This window comes from Panthera tigris, chromosome B2, assembly GCF_018350195.1.
Source record: "Panthera tigris isolate Pti1 chromosome B2, P.tigris_Pti1_mat1.1, whole genome shotgun sequence".
NCBI classification, from domain to species: Eukaryota; Metazoa; Chordata; class Mammalia; order Carnivora; family Felidae; genus Panthera; species Panthera tigris.
Genome location: NC_056664.1, coordinates 109,970,679 through 109,993,157, shown reverse-complemented (window position 1 = coordinate 109,993,157; position 22,479 = coordinate 109,970,679). Strand labels below are relative to the sequence as shown.

The 22,479-nt window shown below is 38.9% G+C and overlaps 1 protein-coding gene across 1 annotated transcript in view; it reads right to left on the bottom strand.

Annotated features, from left to right (window-relative positions):
* Positions 1 to 21,172, bottom strand: part of CLVS2 (clavesin 2) — a 63,012-nt gene extending 41,840 nt beyond the window's left edge. The window contains exons 1-2 of the mRNA XM_007078668.3: positions 20,565 to 21,172; positions 9,286 to 9,460 (exon numbers count right to left, since the gene is read on the bottom strand). Coding sequence (XP_007078730.1) covers positions 9,286 to 9,460; positions 20,565 to 20,953 — 564 coding nt within the window. The 5' untranslated portion in view covers positions 20,954 to 21,172. The remainder of the gene's footprint in view (positions 1 to 9,285; positions 9,461 to 20,564) is intronic.
* Between the last annotated feature and the right edge of the window lie 1,307 nt (positions 21,173 to 22,479).

Sequence of the window (22,479 nt, the reverse complement as noted above, 5' to 3'; positions counted from 1 at the left end):
ACATATACACATTGTAAACTCATTGCCACAATCAAGCTAATTAACATATGTTTCACCTAACATAATTACCGTGTGTGTGTGTGTGTGTGTGTGTGTGTGTGTGTGTGTTAAAAACATTTAATGTCTACTCTCTTAGCAAATTTCAAGTATACAGTATACCACTACTAACTATAGTCACCATGCTGTACATTAGGTTTCCAGACTTATTCATCTTATAACTGAGACTCTGTATCCTTTGGCCAGCATCTCCCCATTTCCCTCATCTCTCCGCCCCTGATAACCACCATTCTATTCCTGTTACTATGAATAATTTTTTTTAGATTCCACGTATAAGTGAAATCATGTATTCATTCGTCTTTCTGTGCATGGTTTATTTCACTTAGCATAACGTCCTCCAGGTTCGTGCATACTGTTGCAAATGGCAGAATTTCCTTCTTTTTTAAGGTTGAAGAGTATTCAAAACTAATTTTTTGAAAGGATAAGTGAATGTTCATTTTGCAGTTTAGAATTGAAGAGAGTAAAAAAATAAAGTGCCATTGGGGAAGAGGGATATATCAAGATGCATTTGCATTGATACTAAAAAGAATAAAAGAGAACTTGCACTTACTCATCTTTTTGTTCTCTAGTTAAGGACATGTCTAAACATAGCAAATAAAATGAAATGCAGAACAGCTCATATGGTTCGTTCAGTTTTTCATTACAGATAATTACTTTCTATCCATTTATCATTATCTCACTGACTCAGACCAAAAGATTGCTATTTGCTTCTTTCCATTTTGTCACTGCAATTATTTGGCCATTTGAAGCAAAATGATAAGTAGTCTCTTCCTCAGTAGTTGAAAGTGTACACGTAGTAAATTTTATTGATAATACTCTCTACTTTAAGTCAGTAAATACGTGTTGAATAACTCAAGAGCACCAATCTCTTCATTTTTGTCAAAGTTGACACCTACTTCCTACAACTAGACATTTTAAACAGATTTAGCTGCTAATCAAAAAATAAACAGCAATTTTGGGGCACCTGGGTGGCTCAGTCGGTAAGCATCTGACTTCAGCTCAGGTCATGATCTCATGGTTTGTGAGTTCAAGCCCCACGTCCAGCTCTGTGCTGACAGCTCGGAGCCTGGAGCCTGCTTCAGATTCTGTGTCTCCCTCTCTCTCTGCCCCTCCCCCGCTTGTGCTCTGTCTCTCTCTGCCTCTCAAAATTGAATAAATGTGAAAAAAAATTTTAAATAAAAAATAAACAGCAATTTTAATACAAGAAAAGATAATGATATATACATTTATATATACATGTATGTGCTGTGTGTGTGTATATGCATAGAATTAACCTAGCCCATTACCAAAGATTATATAATCCTTAGCTTGCTTGCTGAACTAAATATTATATATAGCTTTTACATGCCTATTGTCAGCTTTTAAAAAGACTTCCAACGTCCTACTTCTGGGGACTAAACCTCTCAGCCAAACCACCACATTATCACACCATGAAATAAAGCAACTTCAAGGGTTTCACTCATTTGTTTTAGGTTAAGTAACAACTGAAAGGAAGCACACTTAGCTCAGACAGCTATGCATGTGATGAAGAAAATGTCACTTTTTTTACACACTGCCCTTGTCACTGTTTCTCAATATGGTTCTGCCTGTGCATACACAATGTGGAAATAAACTCTCCCACCTTCAGGCTGTCTGAATGAATGCAGTTCATGAATCTGTGTTCATTTTTAAAAAGACAGGCATTGTTTCAGCCCTCTCCTATCAATGCACCATAATGCTGCCTTAAGTTTACAAGGTAGCTTGAATGCAAGAAGTTTCTGCTGCTGTCCAAAGCACTATAAGCTTGCAAACTATTGGCAGGTTAACAATCATTGCAAAGAACACTGTTGCAAAGCACAGAGCCCTTTTGTTTTATTAGGAATTCCTAATTAACTCAATATCTCACTGAGTTCTTTTTGGATATTCTCTCTTAACCATTCTACACACACACACACACACACACACACACAAACACGTGCAATTTGGAAGCTGCCAGAAATTGTAGGTAGGATTTGGAGGACTGCACAAACTAATGCTGGACTGAAGTTAATGGGGCTCGTCACCCGCTAGCCTTGGACAGTGATGTTCCAAGTCATTAGCATGTCTTCTGTTTTTGGCAAGCTCCCCCTGGTAGGACTGGGCTTCCAAACAGTCAGAGCCAGAATTTGTAGCAGCAGCACTTTCTGCCTTCCACATGAATGACTAGAGCTCTCAAAGCTAGCAGATTGGTGACCGCTTCTAACACTAGACCCTTTAGACAGAAGAAAGGGCTGCCATTAGGTACTGTGAATTGATTACATATTCTTTATTCTTTCACAAGTCCTACTTATTAAGGGCTCTTAAAATATCTGGCACTGATTTAGGCATTTTGCGATGGCCCTTACATCTGAGTCTTAAGTAGAAACTCAAAGAGCTATTCAGTTCCTTGTTACAGCCAACCCCCCTGACAGCAAGCTGCGCCTTGACTACATTATGTACTTTTCAGCAGATGGAGTTTGGGGATTCCTGTGAAATTGTGAAACAAAAGCACTGAGACACAGGAGAACAGAGCTGGGAGGGAATAACAGATAGATATATCCAAAGAACAACAAACAACACAGGTAGGGTTAGGATAAGTTAAAAAAAATGACAAGAGATTCTGGATTCATAAGAGTTTGATTTTTTCATTACTAAAGAGTTTTAAGAATGCTAGTATTTTAGAAAAATAGGGCAACAATGACAAAAAAATATTAAAAAGGACATTGCTTCACTGTAAATTCAAGCAGTCTAAGCTGTGCCAGGTATCTCCAAACATTTCATGTTTTAATTGGCTTCCCAGGGCTACAAGTCACATCCACTTAATCGTGTATTGATTTTCTAAGATGCTTCCTGTTACTATGACTACCCCAATCAATGAACTTCTTATAAGTAGCGAGATAATTTTCTTTCTTGTTTCTTTCCAATGAAGTCTGAATAATTTATTTCCACAAAAATATCTGATGTTGCTTCTCATCTATCAAGGAGCTACATTATATTGGTAAAATTGTTTGATGCCTCTCATTTATTTGTTTATTTATTTATTTAATATTTATTTATTTTTGAAAGAGAGAGAGAGAGACCGCACACATGCGAGCAAGGATGGGGCAGAGAGAGAGGGGGACAGAGGATCCAAAGCAAGCTCTGTGCTGACAGCAGAGAGCCCTATGAGGGGCTCAGACTCACAAGCTGTGAGATAATGACCTGAGTCAAAGTCAGACACTAAACTGACCGAGCCACCCAGGTGCCTCTGATGCCTTTCATTTAAAAAAAAATTAACAACTCAGGCAACAACAGATGTTGGCAAGGATGTGGAGAAAGAGGAACCCTTTTGCACTGGGAATGCAAACTGGTACAGTCACTCTGGAAAACAGTATGGAGGTTCCTCAAAAAATTAAAAATAGAACTATCCTATGACCCAGCAATTGCACTACTGGGTATTTATCCAAAAGATACAAAAATGCTGACTTGAAGGAGCACATGCTCCCCAATGTTTATAGCAGCACTATCAACAATAGCCAAATTATGGAAAAAGCCCAAATATCCCTAGACTGACAAATGCATAAAGAAGATCTGCTATATATACACAATGGAATATTACTTGGTGATCAAAAAGAATTAAATGTTGACATTGGCAACAACGTGGATGGAACTGGAGGGTATTATGCTAAGTGAAATAAGTCAATCAGAGAAATACAAATACCGTATGATTTCACTCATATGTGGAACTTAAGAAACAAAACAGATGAACGTAGGGGAAGGGAAGCTAAAATAAGATAAAAACAGAGAGGGAGACAAACCATGAGAGACTCTTAAATACAGAGAACAAACTGAGGGTTGTTGGCAGAGTCTTGGGTGGGGGATGGGCTAAATGGGTGATGGACATTAAGGAGGGTACTTGCTGGGATGAGCACTGGGTGTTACATGTAAGTGATGAATCACTAAATTCTACTCCTGAAATCATTATTACACTATATGTTAACTAACTTGGATTTAAATAAAATTTTTAAATTTTTAAAAAATTTAAAAAATATTTACAGATTCTGCACAGAGAAAGCATACAGAATTATCTTGGACCATGATCATGAGTGGTTTATCAATCTGTGGTTGTGTTGATAAAAGTTCTTTTTGGCTATGATAAAAGTGCCTTTCACGTGGGCCTTCATCACAGGGACTGAGAGGCTGACAATCACTTAAAGTGGATGCTCACTGGGAAAGAAGAAAGTGGTTCTGCCACTAGGAGTCAAAGAAAGTGCAAGGCCACGGGCCAGCCATTTGCGACTTCGTTAGTTAGAATTGTTCTCTCTACCCCAAAAAACAAATTGTATATTGTGAGGATTTTGGCATGGGGGAGGGAAGTCACTCTAATCTGAGCCTACCCACTTTTTCTGAAGCACAGCCCTAGAAACAATAAAACAAGATTCAGGAAACACATTGGTCTTTGGAGTCAGACAACCTGGACTCAACCCTTCATGTCAGGTGAGAAAAATTGGTTAAGTCTCTTAAACTTCTTGAAGTTTCATTTCCTGTCCTATAAAATGATATCAACATAGTTACCACCACGGTAGTATGGAAGCTCTCTAAAATTTTTTTTTATGTTTATTTTATTTTTGAGAGAGACAGACAGGGCACAAGAAGGGGCGAGGGGGAGAGGGAGACACAGAATCTGAAGCAGGCTCCAGGCTCTAAGCCGTCAGTGCAGAGCCTGACATGGGGCTCGAACTCACCAACCATGAGATCATGACCTGAGCTGAAGTTGGTGCTCAACTGACTCAGCCACCCTGAATCTTGTTTTATTGTTTCTCTACTTGAGACATCTTTCCAAAGCAGAAGAGTGACCAGGTCACTTTCCTGTCCCAAACCTCCCCAAGTCTGGAGAAACACAGGCCAAACCACAGAGGGTGCCATCCGCCACCCCACTGAAACAGTTCTCAGCCAGTCTTCCTTTGCTCATCTCTGATCATTTGCCTCAATTCACTTCTTGGTCTAGTTTCCTCAAAACAGATTTGTCATGTACTTTTGACCCCTTACAGCTGTGTGTTTGTTCAAAACACCTCCCCAAAGTTTTCCTGTCTGACAGGTTCTTCCTGTCCTCATCCACTTAGTAAACTCTTGTTCATCCATCCAGGCCAAGGATATCCACATATTTGCTATCTTTCCCACTGTGCCTGGAGTTTCTCCCCCAAAAAATAAAGATTAATTTTCACCAGGTGAAACAATTTCGTTTTTCATTTGGTTTCCAACATGAACAAATATTTTATTTGGCGTCTAACGTGAAAATATCTAGATGTTACTTAACCACACAGTGAAGTGACAAAAAAAAAAAAAATACAACCTGTGTATTGAAAACCTGAACACTAAAAGCAAAATGTGATGTTATTCAGATTCCCAAAGTCAATCAACTTTAAGTCTTCACAGTCTAAGTAGTCACTGAATTGTAAGAAAAACAGCACACTTGCAGAAAAATATGCCGCCTGACAAATGAGCTTATCCACACCAATTACTTTGAGCATTGCTATCACCTCCTAAGCAAAAGATGTATCATTTCTAATTTAATACTCTAAAATTGGTATAAGTGAATGGACTGAGATTCAAACAAGGTGCGTCATTTGCCCAAGTATTTAATATGTAGCATTGTTGTCATCCAAACCCGGGTCTATCTGCCTCTAAAGACCATTCTATTTCCACCCCTCTGCATTATCTTTCTATTGACCTTGCACTTTGATCATAGGTGGATCTTAAAAGCAATGGTCTATGTGTCTTTTTCCCAGGTGTCAGGTGCTATCTCTAGCCAGATCATTCAAAATCCTCTTTTGCTTGAGAAAAGGGGGGTTTGGTGTGTGAATTTAGAAAGGTTATACAATCACTTGAAAAGGAAAAGAGATGGGGCCTCTTCAAAACACAATTACATCATCCTATTAACAACACACATAATTAAAGTAAGTTTTCTTCCTGGCACTAGACCCATTGGTAGCCTTTCTTATTTTTGGTTCAAGTACCTTGAATATTTGTTGTGTTCGCCTAAATAAAAGTAACATATTATAGCAAGATTATAGCATGGTATAAATTCTCACTGAGTTGTTACAAAACATCCTATCTCTTCATTTCCCTGACCAGGTTCATTGGAAGGGGTTTACTATTGTGGTAGTGGTGGTGGTCTTGATGAGGGTAGTAGTTGTGTTTAGCAACCTGACATTGTGTATATATCTTACTTCAAACTTTTTTTGGACTTACATTAATCTCAAAAAAATAAACAGTTTAAATTGATGCTTAGAGTGAAACATGTATCAATATGCAATAATATGTCATACATAATATATGCAAAGTAAAACAGAGTCATGATTACGAAAGCCGTAAAAAAATGTTACTTCAGTAGAAGACTATGAAATGCCCCATGCCCCAATGAATGGAACGTTTTTAGCACATCTTATATTCTTATTCAGAATTACTATTGTTTTTAGATCTAGATATATAAGTAGTCATAGATACAGACAGAGACAGAGATACAGAGCATTTAAAAATCAATCTGAACTGGAGAAACATCTAGTTTAAAGATTAGTAACATGTCAAATTTATTCCCAGAAAGAGTTCCTTTAGATGGCTTCCCAGTTGGCAATTAGAGGAAATCAACTCTCTTACTCAGTCTGGGTCCTGGGAGAAAGGTAAGGGGACTGAAACATTTATGGGAAATAGAAACAAGGCGGGTCCCTACGTGCAGCCAGCACAAGGGATCCTTCCCTCTCCAACACAAACACAAAGATTTAAATTGACGGTAGCTCCTGTTGTGCTGACACCTAGCACTTAAAGAAATTCTGATAGTAGCCATGCTTATAGGGAAGTTCCCAAACATGTCCAAGTTGTCAGTTTTCTCTCCTGGAATGGCTTACAATGTTACTATTAAATGACTCCAAAAACCATGTAAGTTGGTAAATAGCAAGATACTGAGTCTATCCTGAGATGCTTTTTTTATTTTCAATTTCTTACAAATAATATGAGTTCTCCAGTCCTTCATGTAGCTGAAGGCCTGCCTATCCCTAGTGCAGAAAGAAGACGACGGCAGGTAGGGGCACCTGGGTGGCTCAGTCAGTTGAGTGTCAAACTTCGGCTCAGGTCATGATCTCACAGTTTGTGAGTTTAAGCCCCACATCGGGCTCACTGTTGTCAGCACAGAGCCTACTTCAAATCCTCTGTCTTCCTCTCTCTCTTTCCCTCCCTTGCTTGTGCTCTCTCAAAAATAAATAAAACATTTTTAAAAAGCTAAAAAAAAAGAAGATGGCAGGTTAAAAAAATTATAAAAGGCTAGATTACCATTATGTGTTAAGTAGCATGGTTGTAGAAGCCAATTTTCTTTACAAAGTGACACTTTATTTATTTTTTTTAAATGTTTATTTTTGAGGGAGAGCAAGTGGAAGAGAGAGAGAGAGAAAGAGAGAGAGAGAGAATCTCAAGCAGGCTCCTCAATTCAGTGCAGAGCCCAACGTGGGACTTGAACTCACCAACCGTGAGATCATGACCTGAGCTGAAATCAAGAGTTGGATGCTTATCGGACTGGGTCACCCAAGCACCCCACAAAGCGAAGGACACTTTACACACTGCTGACAACAGGGTAGAATCAGGAGTGATTCTACATGATATACACATTTCCAAACATGCTTATCCTATGTCCTCTCCCAACACCTATTATCTATCTCTATGGAGTTTTAAAAAAGGTGTTGAAGAAAAGGCAGCAGCAAGTCTGACTCACCAAGAGCAAGTCAGGAAACCTGCATCAGGAAAAACCTATATAGAGAAAAAGGATCAGTGTGTCTCATTCACTTCAGAGGCAACATCCAAACTGTGAATTCAATTTGGTTATGATGTCCTGCTGCCTGGAGAAGAGGACCATTTTTATTGAGTCATCAGCCATCAGTTTAGGTGCCTACAGACACAGTCAGAAATTCCTATGGAGCAGAGGTCTGCATGATTTTGGCTCTTCAACATAAAAAAATAAAGTCTGACCTTCCAGCCTAATGAATGACAAAGATATAATTAGTTATTTTAAAACGAGTGGTATTTTCAGTGGTAAAAGTTACAAAAATTGACTGTTGACTTGCAAACCTCTAAAATGCATGTTGAATACACGGAAAGTAAACAGTAAATAATATCACTGAAGAGTTACTTCTCAAATCTTTTTTAGGAATTTAAAATTTATCCCATAAATATCGTATACAAAGTACCATAAAGCAAACTACAGAGAGCAGAAGGACATCCTAAAAGTTAAAAAGAAATTATCACTAGTAGGTTTATGACATGTCACTAATTAATAATTGATTTTCCATTTTATAATTCCTAACCAGGTAAGTGTCATTCCCTGGAAGACGCACCATTCCTATATAAATTCTATGTGATAGGCTTTCCACCAAAAATAGCAACAACAACAACAGCAGTAGCAGCAGCAGCAGCAAAAAAATCCCCAATTAAGTCTAGAGAAGTAATTCAGAACAGTTATTCCAAATCTTAGATATCAAAATACATACTGACCGATTGCCTTTCTAACAGCTTTATGGGCAACACGAAGATATTAATAATCATATCCTCAATTCATTAGGTTAAATTGAGTAGTAAAGCAAATAGTTACCTAATTAATTAATACACACAGAAAAAGAAAGAGAAACAAAACAAGAAAGCTAAATAGCTAATAATTAAAATCGAAAACGTGCTCTTTGTTCTGCTTCTCAAGATAAAAATCTCCAATTGGCACCCACATTTATGTTTAGATGTAGTAAGATTTGCACTCAGTATTACAAACTCCCATCTACGAAAAGGCCACATCTTTCAACTTTCCTTCTATAATCCTTTGTCCAGTTATGGTTTTAGTGCTTGTGCTTAAAAACTATTTTTAAAAAAATGTTTTTATTATTCTTTTTTAAATTTTTTTATTTTTAATTTTTTTTTAAGTTTATTCATTTTTGAGAGAGACAGAGACAGAGTGTGAGCAGGGGAGGGGTGGAGAGAGATGGAGACACAGAATCCAAAGGAGACTCCAGGCTCTGAGCTGTCAGCACAGACCTTGACGCAGGGCTCGAACTCACTAACTGCAAGATCATGACCTGAGCTGAAGTAGGACACTCAACCAACTGAGCCACCCAGGCTCCCCCTTTTATTATTCTGTAAGACATTTCGGCATTCTAACACATCAGATGAGAGAAATCAAACGTGAAAGACTGAGAAACTGGGTAATTTATAAATCTTTACCTGAAGGCCTTCAATAGCCAGTCGCAGCATGCTTGGTGTAAGTTTGGAGGCTTGCTTGAAGGTGAAGTTACTCCAGTCTATGATCAAAACAAATCCATTCACTTGAAGCTCAGGATCTTCAATCATAGCTTCTAAAGAAAGTAAGATGGCACGCAAAATATCCACCAGTGTGTACCTATCAGCAATAGAAATGTACTGCATTAAATTTGACAACCACTTTCACCAAAACTATAGATAGTGTTTACCACACTGTAAATTTCCTTTAAGATACCTCAGGAGTCTTAAGATTATTTTATTTAAAAATCTTCTCCTAAGAGGACATTTATTTACTGCACTCAGGGGACATATTAGAATTTAACATGTATTCTACCAAACCAAACTAAAATGCTTTTGAAAACATACACTGTTTCATATTTTACAACCATTTCTTTACTTCCAGGCCTTCCTATGATTTTCTAAAATCTCATTTCGACTATCCTGAAAACTAGGCATGGTAGTTTTTTAAGCAGCTCAGGAACACTCTCAGTAATTCTAACACTTTGTAGCTTCATATTTCCAAAATTTAAAAAAAATGAGATTTGAAGAAATTTCACCAATAAACAAGAACACTAGGGTTAAATAACACTAGGGTCTAAAACTGTCAACAGATTTTAATTACTTGTACTGAGTTTATGTCATAAAGCTGCAAGAAAAGAAAGGTGATTGAGTCTTGATCTTTTTCAGCCTTGCACTTAGCACAGTGCCTGGCACATTGGAAGAACCCAATGAATGCTCTTTATGTTGCTGTAAAATGGGAGTAGACTAGAGCACAAGAACACTAATTGTGGAGTAAGACACAGCCTCAGTGAAGGCAGCAGAAAGAAGAGCAAAAAAAAAAAAGGCAAATTTGAGAAGTATTTTAGAGATGAACTTGTTAAAATTTGATACTTGATTAGATGCTGAGACTAAGATTAAAGGAAGAGTAAAAGATGACACACACAAAGATTTTCTAGCCTCAGAGCCTGAGTAAATGGTAAAATCTTTAATCAAAATCAATAATGCAAGAAGAGGATACCTTTGGGGATAGTTGGAAATGTAGAGTTTAGAATAAAACCCATTGTATGAGAAATATGTGGTACACTCAGAAAGATATATCAAGTAAATATCTGAAAAAGTAGATCCTAAACTCAGGAGAAAGCTCAAGGGTGCAAATTCCAGAGTCAAAAACATACAGATCTTAAGTTCAAGTAAGTGAAAGGGTAATGTAATCAGAGCTGAGAAGAAAATGAGATAATTATTCAAGAAGGAAATCCCAGCATTTCAAGAGGAATCACTGAATTTATGAAAATGTTAACAATTTCAATTTTTGAGCAGCCTGCATTTTAAGTTTTCTCCCCTCATATATTCAGGTGGACATGTCTAGGAAAAGCTAGAGAAATAAATCTTGACCTCAGGAAACAAGTGAGATGAAGAGGATTGCTGGATTAGGTGAGTGGAAGTAATGGGCTCACCAGGAAGACAGTATGAGACAGTGAGTACATATGAGGGAGTAGTTCTATTTTTACTTCTAAAAACATCTGGAGGCAAATGGAGAAAGCATAGTAATTCAGAAGGAACTTCAGGTGATTTTTCACTTGCTTTGGGTATCATTTCCTCATCTGTAAAATCAGTAGTTTGGAATAGAATCCCTGTGGGATCCCAACATTAATCAAGCATGGTGTCAGAAGACTTCAAGATGGAATTCCTTCCCTGTCCCTCATTAGCTGTGTGGTCCAGGACATGTCATTGATCTGTAATTCTGAGCCTCAGTTCCCTAATATGAAAAATGGAAGTACCTATTATTATCTTACTATATCTCACTGGCAATGGTGGGGTGGGGGGTGGGGGGAGGAGAGGAAAGTCAAAGACATGATGCAGGTGAAAGCACTTCCATAGCGCTAGGTGTACAGAAAGTGCTCAGTAAATGTTGGTTGGAATACATACAGAGCATGCTTTTTATTGTAATGGTAACCATAGACATAGTGTACCAGGCAGGATATAATCAGAACTGAAGGCTGTTTATACTTAAAAATTATTGATGATCTTTAGATAACTTATTCTTATAAAAGGCGAGGATCAAAAAATTATTTTTAAATCTTTGGAAAGTATACAGGCTTTTTATAGGCCTAAGGATATAACATCTCAAAATACTTCCTGAATACATAAGACAATAAAACTTTGTGTAGAGCTCTGTTACCTATTTGTCTTTAAATCTATGAAATATGTATGGCTGAATACCTTTATTTGTCACGCCATGGCTGGCCTATCTCCTTTATAAATATAATAGCCTAACTTAGTGTTATGACAAAAAGTCTATAGACCTACACAGACTGGAAAGATGAAGGAAAAAGGTTATATTTCTGGTTTAGGCTTAGAGCCCCATTTAAAATATATGTTCATTTTAATTCCTGAAATTCATCATAATATCATGCTAAAGTATTTTTAATTAGAAAAGCCCAATTTAGAATCTATCTCCGTTATGATCATCCTTATGTTACCTATAGAAATACCAAATAGCATTAATACCAAAATAGCATTAAGTAACACTTGAATCTGAAATCAGCTTTGGAAGGATGATGTACTATTTGCAGTGAGAATAAACCATAGCACCAGTGAAGGCAGAATTCAAGAGGCATTTTGTTTCAAATAACACACTTTGAGTATGGTTTTCCAAAACTGAGGCCAAGTCAAGAGAAAAATTTACACATATATTGTTATTCCAAAGGAAATAAAACAAGGCAAATCCTATTATCGGCAATGAAGAAAAGCATGTTTGCAAAGGTTTCAAGAGTAAATTTCATCAAGTTTTTAAATTTAATATCTTGCTTCAAAAAGAGAATCAAATGATCTTTATCTAAATCATTATATGTCTAAATCAAAGAAAAGAAACATTAAAACATCTTAGCTAACTGTATTCAAAGGGCAGGTCAAAACCACTCTTGACACGCCAGTCCTCTGTTGTCAAACATGTCACATTACTACCATTAACAGCTCAGCAGGCTATTCATAAGCAGAATCTTATTACATGAGATCTTGCCAAAGTCTGTAAAATATCTTCCAAAGAAATGAGGGATTTTATATCTTCAGGAATCCTACCTTCATCCTTCTCTTTGAAATTATGTTTAGCTGTTGTACTCTACAAATCTGAGGTCACTGCAATAAATATGTTCATGTGTGAGGTTTACATCCCAACAACAGGAGCTCCACCATTTTTCTTCTTCCCTCGTATGTTGGAAGAAAGCCATAAATAACAAACTAGCACATTAATGCAGCTCTTGACTCTGGATTGTGCTTTCCAAAACAGCATTAAGTAAATCCTGAATCTGAAATCAACTTGGAGAGGATGATGCATAGCATGTAGTAAGAAGAAATAATAACACCAGAAAGGGATTTTACAACTGGGACACCAAGCTATACAGACCATGGCTCTTGAAAGACAGCAGAGCTGCTAGAATATGTAAAAACTGTATGGAGAAGACTGACACCTATATCTCCTATTTACTACCTGTACAATCAAGACCAAGGAAGTGTGTTCTCCTGCCTCAGACCACGCAAGGATTTGGGGGGCTGACTGGCCTGTGCTCTCCTGGGGCATCCTCTACAACTTACAATCGGTGCAAAGAGCAAACTAAATCACAAACAAGTCATTACCTTCCTACTTCCCAATCTTTTCTTCCAGCCTGACAAGGAAAAACTGGCATCTTGGCATCACACTGAACAGCACAACAGCAAGCAATTTCCCTTTGTCACTAAATCAATCAGCCATTATTAAATTCTTCATTAAGGCTGCCCCTCCCCTCAGTTTTCATTAAGCCATGTTTCTAATGTCTGAAGCACTTGCTATTAGAAAGGTGCTAAGGGGAAAGACAAAGGCGAAGAATTGCCTGTATTAACGCCTCAGGGTATCATCAGTACTAAAGTTGATGAACCTATCTAGGTGTTTTATATTACTCAGTGGCAATAATAACACCTCTATCTGTGTAATCATTTAAGAGTTCCAAGGCGATTTCAAATGCATTATCTTAATCTCAAAACAAGCCCAGAGTCTCTGTGCTGGCTTTGTTCCTATTATTTTGGAGATGAGGACACAGGGTCTCAGGGAATTTGAACAGTTTGCCCACAATCACCATGGGAGTAAAGCAGGGAGCCTAGATGAGAAGCCGGGTCCTTCTGAATCCTCGGTTCTCTCTACACCCCATGGTGCCTCGTACCTAGAACGCAGTCTAATGAATAGCTGATCTGTTTTTTCAGGTCTCGGCAGTATGTATGTCAGAAGACAGATCAAGAAGTCAATACCAACGTGGCACCATGCCAGGTTCCAGGGCATGTTCCAACCTGGCCCCAGCAGCAGGCTTTGGTGAAGGAAAGGCAAGAAGACATTCATAAGAGTCTGAATAGAAAGAGGAGAAGTCTACAAACCCTAGAGAAAATATGAACTCTGAAATATTCATCTGTCTGGCTTGTGTCACTGAGTGCAGAAGATTAGCTGTCTGAGCCTTGCTTTAGTTTTACTGCTGTGGGAGTGTAGGTGAGTGAGAACAAGTGAATCACTGAAAATGAAACATCTACAGGAATAATGTCTTTCTTTGGGGGAAAAAAGTTTTAAAAAATGTGCACCTACTGCCACCAAAATAAAATAAAGTAAAACAAAACAAAATAGAATTGTAATGGAAAAAATGCAAATGTCAGAAAGGCAACTCTTCAGGGTAGAATACTCTAAGCAAATGTCTGCTAAGTCTTTGTCTTCAGAAGATTATTCTAGCAATTTAACTTTCTCATTGTCTATTCTGACGTTCAATCAAGATTTTGTAAATGACAGATGGAATTTTTCCGCTAGGTTTATGTTTGTCCTTAGACTTACGTTGATAGCTGTCTACACACACAAAAAAAGTTTGACCAATTCACCTACTAGTTGTATGATCATGGGTGAAATATTTCACCGCCCAGTGCCTCAGTTTCCTAATCTGCAAAATGTGGATGTTAATAACACTGGCCTTGTAGGATTGTGATAAAGATTTACTACGTTAATGTTTGCAAAGGACTTAGAAGAGTGCCTGGCACATCACACATGCTATAAAAGTGTTTTAAATCAATGAATAAATAAAGTAATTAATTAAAGCATTAAAATGAGACAATAAAAGGTTGAATTCAGTTAACAGAGAAGGCGATGTTCTCTCGGCACAACACTGTGTAGTCCACAGCTGCCCCTTTGCCCTGAACTTCGAGCGCAGGCAAATGGTACTCTCATTAAGCACTTACAATCTTTCTAGTAGTTATTTAATGTTTCATGTTCTTTCCTCCCAGAGGTCATATATCTCTTGACAGTACAAAGAATATGTCATATGTCTTTATTTGCCCTGTCACCTACTAAATTTCTTTTATATAACAAATGCTCAACTCAGGTGTATTTCAGCATTTATTTATTTATTTATTTATTTATTTATTTAAAATATTTATTTTAGAGAGAGAGGGAGAGGCAGAGCATGAGCAAGGGAGTGGCAGAGAGAGAGGGCGACAGGGGATCTAAATCTTGACACAGGGCTCAAACTCACGAACAGTGAGATCAGGACCTGAGTCAAAGTCAGACGCTCAACCACCTGAGGCACTTTTTGTTTTTAATGATTTGAATGGAGTACTGTTTGTTCAGTTATTTGATGTTATAAGGACCTGACGTACAGGGACATCCTTTCCCTCATGTCAGTAGTACTGTTTATTATGTTAGTAAAATATATGTACTTGCCCTCAGTCATGTAAAAGAGCTCAACCTTTCTAAGAATGGAAGAAATGTATTCATTGACTAAGGATAACAGTAATTTACTAACTATTGGCTTATGTTTTAAAATATCTTTAAACATTTCTTTAGAGGTATCCTGTCAGTGCAGTGTAGTAAACATCAAATCCTTTGCTTCTCTTCAACTTTGTTTAAAGTTGTATATCTAAAATATGAAAATATCCCAGTTCAAGTCAGACCCAATCAACATCCTACTTTAAGGTTGGCACTCTTGGTCTTTGCTGTTATTTCAAGATTATTTCACTAATTACTGTATAATTGCCCCAGTTTCTAGAGACCGTCCTATTTTTTTCCAGAGATTCGTTCCAATATTCCACTAACATTTCGCAGGACAATTTTTTTTTTTCTTTCCCATTTTCCATGGTATGAACCAAGGGCATAGTCTGGAATAAGATGCAGTTTCCAGAATCTTTGTTAAAAGAGCCTCCTTATAAGGAAGCAATACAGAGAGGTTCTGCTGGAACAGAAGTGCCATGGAATCCACACATGCTTTTCCAGTTTTGACTGAATCTCAAAACCCACCCATAACATAGCACAATGATGTCTCCAGGGTTTGAAAGGTAAGGATTCCTGACCTTGACACGATATATAACACCGTAAAACAAAACGTTGAAACATAAATAAATATAAACTTTAATAAACTGAGTCTTCAAAAATCAGGCCTCAAGATGAAGCCTATTTTCTTTTGTTTGTTTTTTTTGTTTTGTTTTCAAGATCACTGAGTGTGAGTGTTTCTCCCTAATTATCTAGTTAATTGTGCTTGACTGTTCCTAGCAATTTTTACTTCATTTTGTTTTATTTCATAGCACACTTCCAGAGAAGAATAAAACTTCATGGTGGGATTAAAACAAATCTGTATAATCTATGTCTGTCTTAAAATTTTAATCTATTATCAACTTAACTGTCTTTCAGTTTGGAGACTGACCACATTATTTTAATAAATGTGAGCAGAATCATAATTCAATCTGAACTTGCAAACATTATCATTGTCTTTTTTGTGAAAAAGCCACACAATAGGAACAAACAAACTACAATGATACGTTTTTTAGGCAAATTCCAGGATAAGTTAGAGAATCGTAGCATGATGTTTGACCCGCTATTCTTCTATCCCTTCCAGAGCTTCAATACTGTAAGTGATAATCAATGTTTATCATGACAAGCCAAACATAATGCAAGACGGTCAGTGCTTCTGAATTGCCACTATATTAGGAGTCGTTTATTTTAGCTGTATGTAATTGTTTTCTAAAGGTTATTAACCAGCTTCCAGATAAATGCTTGTTTGCTGTACAAAAGTGTAGAGGACTACCCTGAATTCTAATGAGGTAAAATGCTACTTGCATGCTGACAGCCTACGGGCCAACTATCAGAATGGGTGTCATCAGGACGTTTCAGGTGACATAATTTCCTCACGAGTGTTTGCAAGAACTACGGTCCAGTGAATTTCAACTTCTCAGATACCTGCTCTCATGCTCTAGGGTCTAAACTGTGATCTACTTTCATTCCAAACGTCCTTTTCTTAAAGTAGTATGATCCCTTCTAGCTTCAGTGTTACATTATCCTCATGTTCTGTTGTTGCAATCAAATGGACAGTTTGAAGGTATCTGTAGAGTCCTAATCAGGGCACTATCATCCAGGAAAGAAATACAGCACATGATATGTGGAAGATTATTGCATCCTAGTGATGTGGTGTAACGATTCAATTGTTTGTAATTTTGTGGAATTTACTTTTGTTTTCAGAAATTATGTTAGACAAACTGAAAGAAATGATATGAAATTGTATGAATCTTTACCAAGGTAGAGCCTACTCAATAAATGTAATAAGTAATCTGAGCCTGTTCTATCCTTTTGAGAAAAACCACAAATCACATTGAAAGTCATTTTGACATTTCAGTATTTTAATTATTTTTTAGATATATTAGAATGTGATAATGCTGTGAATATTATTATTTTACCATAGTCTTCCTGAAGATTCCATGTCTCTTATAAAAGCTTTGGAAATGGTCCAATTCTTTGCAATAACCTGAAACTGACCTGCACTACATTGCAGTGGAAAGAGCCACTATTTTATTTATAGTCACAGCTCACACACATTTACTTTTGCTAGTCTCCCGAGGAGCACAGAAAACTGTCCTACAAATTTAACATAGGAGAAAGTATATATAAGATAACTTCCTACTTAGAATTCTTTCTTTTTAATGCGTAACTCACTTCAACTCAATATAGATTTGCATTAACTCTAGGTCACATGCTATTGTAAATATAATAACATAAGACTTCATCTTTGTTGTTATACAGATCAGTTATTTCAGAGATCTTTACAAATTTTTTCAAAATTCATTAAAAAAAAAAAATCTTGCTTTTCCCTTGGGAGGTTGGAAATAACCTTATTTCCAAATAAAGGAGACACTTTCTTCTACCTCGTTTCTGGAATTTCCCTGTGTAATCTTGGACATTCCCACCTATTGTTTCTTTAAAACAATGCTATTTTATTTTCTTTAAAACAATGCTACTTTTCAAAAAAGTTGTTGAAAGCCAGGCAATTCACTGAACAACACAAGGAAGGTGGTCCAAATCATGATCAGATGTGCAGTCTTCTCAAGAGACCCAGGTTGTTTGGTCTGGAAGGATGAGAGCAGGATCTGACTCCCAGAACAGGGAAGGCATGGGAACGAAGAGAATTTGGCAGGTAGCATGTTCACCTAACAAAACAGCAGTAAGGTAAACATCAAGGGAAGGTGACACAGACTTCTGTAGAAGTCGAGTCAGTTAAAAATTGAGGCTGTGCAGTGTGGGAAGGAAAAGGATTCAGACCAAAGGTAGGAGAAGGGCTGGTGAGACCCTGATACTGCCAGAAAGGTATTGCCAGAAACTGTCCTGCAGGCTCCAGGGCAGTTCTTAGACACATATCTCAATGATAAAAGTTTACAGAGAATGTTGAGACGATAGAACTGATGATCCACTAGTCCTTGTTATTGGATACATGTAGATCTGAGATAGGGGGCAGGTAGGAAGAAGGAAGGAATGATTTTTTTAAGAATATAGGAGGAATTTTAGACAAGCTCAAAATAACTTGTGTACCTTCTGTTCTTGACATTCTATAACTTCTTGATTATACCTGTTTATTTCCAACCATAGAAACAGAATTTACAAATTTTAGCCTAAGGATCCTGATAGAGTATTTTTATAAGAAATAGCTTCTCATTTTTAATTTCACACATATGAGATTTTAATGTTTAAATTATAAAAATAATTTTATATACCAATTAATAAATCATCACCCATTATGGATTTCCAAGGAGATAGATTCTGATTACTAGTAACCTATCCTTTCTATGAAAGAATGAGATAGAGAACTAAAACATATTCTTTAAATCTGGAATATTAGCTTCCCATATAGAGGAGAACTCTTTCATCTTAATTAGATTTATGTCAGTGTGAATATTAGTTCACTTATAAAGATAAGTGAATAAAGGTCTGATGTATATGCAAGTTTCACTGAATGCAATCTGCCTCTCTAATATCTTTAACAGAGAGATTTTGAGATATATTTAAATATAAAATTTCCTCAGCTCCCATTTTACTGTAGCTCACAATAAACAAAATGCCACTCTGATATATGGATTAGGTTCTTTCTTGAAGAAATTTTTCAATTTTGATATACACAAAAATTGATTTGCATAACCCTACAATGTCCATCTCAGACGGGAAACAAAAATTTCTTAAAGATAAATTGTGGCCAAATAGTGGCTTTTCTTGGTCCTTTAAACTTTGCCACCTCATAAAAAGTAGAGTGAGATCTTTATAAATAACCAAAATAAGAAACAGAACTCTATTCCCCCTCAATAGCTAACTCTAAGTTTCTTAGCTTTATGATTCTTCAGGTAGTAATTTGTCTTTATATTTATCTAAAAGAAATCAGAGTAGTTCTCAACTTAGAATTACAGGGAATAGGTGACTATATAAAGAGTAAAAAAAAAAAAAAAAAACCTGTTAGGGGCATCTGGGTGGTTCAGTTGGTTAAGGGTGGCTCACTCAGTTAAGCATCTGACTTGGCCCCAGGTCATGATCTCATGATTTGTGAGTCTGAGCTCTGTATCTGGCTCTCTGCTGTCAGCACAGAGCCCACTTTGGATCCTCTGTCTCCCTCTCTCTCTGCCTCTCCCCTGCTCTTTCTCTCTCTCTCTCTCTCTCTCTCTGTCTCTCTCAAAAATAAATAGAAACATTTTTTAAAAACTTAAAAAAAGTAAAACCCTGTTTAAAATATTAGCTCACATTCTAAGGTTTCAATAATCCAAGAAGCCTATCTAGAAAGCTGTAAGATCAATAAACTTTCTCAGTAACTGTAAAAGTCTTTTACAATTGTTCCTGAGATGTTTTCAACTAACCAGATGCATCAAAAGTCACCATTCACAGAACTAAAAATACACCAATGTTATAACAACCAGCTTCTTATGATTCATAGTTCTGCTAACATTTTTAAGTCCCATGAAATATATTTAGCTTTGAACTTAATTGAAACTACCTTACACAAGAGTCTTTCATAATTTTTTATATCTTTCAGTCTGAGAAAATAATTTTGACTGAGCAAGTGGAAGAGTCCCTCTCTGCATCTTGCTATTACAATGTAGATGAAATAAAAATATTATTTCCCCTCCGTTAAAAAGCAATAGAGCTCAAAAGTCTACCAACTGACATATCTGAACATTTTCCACTCCCTTACAAAAGATGAGAAATCACATCAGACAGGAAACACATTCTTTAGATTAGTGGCAGGTGTAGAACACACACACCAGTCAGCCTTTATTTTCAGTGTCAGCAGGCATGCTCAGCGAGAGGGCACAACTCTTCCTTTTCATTGAAGTGACACACATCGTATTATTCCTTCATCTACACATCACCAAGCAGAAAAGTTCCCAAGCCACAAAACTACTTGATCTTGCTTGAACACCACGCTATTCTTTAAAAATAAAACTTCAGTGCTAAGAAGAGGGATGATGGTGATGGTGATGGTGATGAGGAGGATGATGGTGATGGTGATGACAGTGATGATGATGATGAATTTAGTTTAAGAATTTCTTTAGGAACAAGGAGGAAAAGTGGTCTCCACTCTCAGACTCATTTTTCCATAGAACAGTAAACTTATTCAAGAGGTGAAAAATATAGCAGCTGTATTTAGAAGGCGAATGATTCAGATTGCAGCACAATAACACAGTTCTGGAAAACACTGAAAGCTGCAGTAGAAACTAGGTGCTCACGAAGCAAGAGTTTCAAAGGTAAAAAGAAAAGCCTTTCTTCCACTGCCCAGGATGGCCACCAAAACCTCATTTTGTAGTTTCAGTTTCTTTTCCCCTCCCCATGAGCCAAATAAACAAAAACACCAAGGCTGTAAAACTATGACATGACTCAGGGTAAAATCCGGAAAATGGGGGAGTAAAAGAATCCCTAGTACAAGTTTGAATTTAGGATTTACCTGCTCTGATCCCAGTTGGCTGCAAAAAGGACTAGAATCTTCCTGCCATAGTGGTCCAGATTGGCCAGGCCCCCAGGGAAGCCATCTTTCAGTGCCTGCTTGATTCCAGGGTCAGTGGCCTTGAAGCTTTTGAACATGTCCAGGTTCTGCTGCCGGTACTCAAAGTACTGGGCCAGAAGGCGGAAAGCTTCAAAGTGATGAAACTTCCTGGCCCGCAAGAAGCGTAAGATGAAGGCATCATCTGTGCGCAGAAAGCCAATGTCCGGCCTGGTGATGACCATATCCCTCACCTCCTGGATGTCCTGGTGCAATGTGTCTGGGTTCTCGTTCAGCTCCAGGCGAGCTTTCTCCAGGGTCTCAGGAGAGAGACCAGCTTGTAAATGAGTCATCGTCCCGCTTGTTCCTGAACCTTCCCTTCCTCCTGCTGACTGTCCCACAACAGACCTGGCCCTTGCCACCACCACACTCTGGCCTCCAGACCTCCCTGCTGCCTGCTTCCTCTTCTGTACAGGAAATTGTTTGTCTTGGCGTCCAGACCAGTACCCTGTTGCTCCTGCCTCTCGGCAGCTCTTTTGTGGGAGTACGAACTTCTTTTCCCACCGCCTAAAAACAACACCTCACTTTGGTTCCCTCTTCCCTTTCCTTTAAGGAGCTGTGGACCTCTGGCGGGCCCAACACTCCTTGTCCTTCCTCAACCCTAACAAAACACCCCTAAGCCCACCCAGCACGGTTGGCACTGATCTTGATGCTGTCCTCTTCTCTTCCAAGATGCAACAAAAACAACCCCCACGCACATCTCAGCCCCAGCTCTGTGATGCTTCTGCGGTCCCTACTGAAGGATGCGCCTGCCAGGGATAACGATGGGAATTCTGATTAATAATAAGGTGGCTCTTCAGCGCTGAGCTCCAGGGCGGGGAGAGAGCGTCTTTGCCAGAAAGAAAAAGAGAGAAGGGGGGGGGGGGGAGGAAATTATTTTTCCTTATGCTTATTTAAAGATGTTATTCTTAAAAGGCATTTGTGGGATTTTGTTTAAAATGATTATGATCCAATTAGGCGGAGACTCTGCAGATAGCGCACCTTCCCTCCTCCCTTCCTAGATACACCGTGATCTCAGAAGGCACCAGAAGGGTTTCGGTGGCGTTGGCACCAGCGTGGGCTACCCACCCCCCCCCCCCCCAGCCCCACCCGCAACTTCTGCCTTCCTCTAACCCTTTATTTCGACGGAATTATCCCGGGGGTGGAGGGGGGAGGTGGAGGGAGGAGGGGGATCTTTCCCAGAACACACATTTCAAATGCGAGGTTGGGGGCGGGGGACGGGGGGAGAGAAGGCAGAGAAGAGGAGTGGAGGATAAAATTAAAATGTCTCTACCTTTTCTACAAAACCCCAAAGCAAGAGAGAAGAGCGGCGGGCTCCTACCAGCAAACCCGGAGGCGGGGACGCTAAGCAATGCGGCACTCCCTGGCATCCATCAGCCCCGGCTTCGGCGGCGGCGGCGGCGGCGGCGACAGCAGCATCAACTCCTCTCCGCGGGATGGAGCGAGCAGCGAAGAGGGGCGGCAGCTGGGACCCGGGCCGGAGACGCACTGGGGAGCAGCCGCGACCACATCGTCAGCCAGCAGCCCGCTGCCTCTCCCAGCGGGAGGGTGGGGGTGCGGAGCTAGGGCCACCGGCGTCCCAGGTCCTCGCCCGGCCCGGCCATTCGCGTCCCTGGGAGAGGAGAACGGAGGGAGCGGGGTTCGGACGCCTGGATGGACAAGGCCACGCCGGCTGCCGCCGCCTTTGTGCGCCGGAGCCGCGGGGCGGTGGGCGCGGCGGGGCGGCAGCTGAGGGGCGCGGGCCTCTCCACGGGGGCCCCGGGCGGCGGGAGTCAGGCGCGCCCCTCCGGGCTCTTGCTGCCGCTGCTGCTGCCGCTGC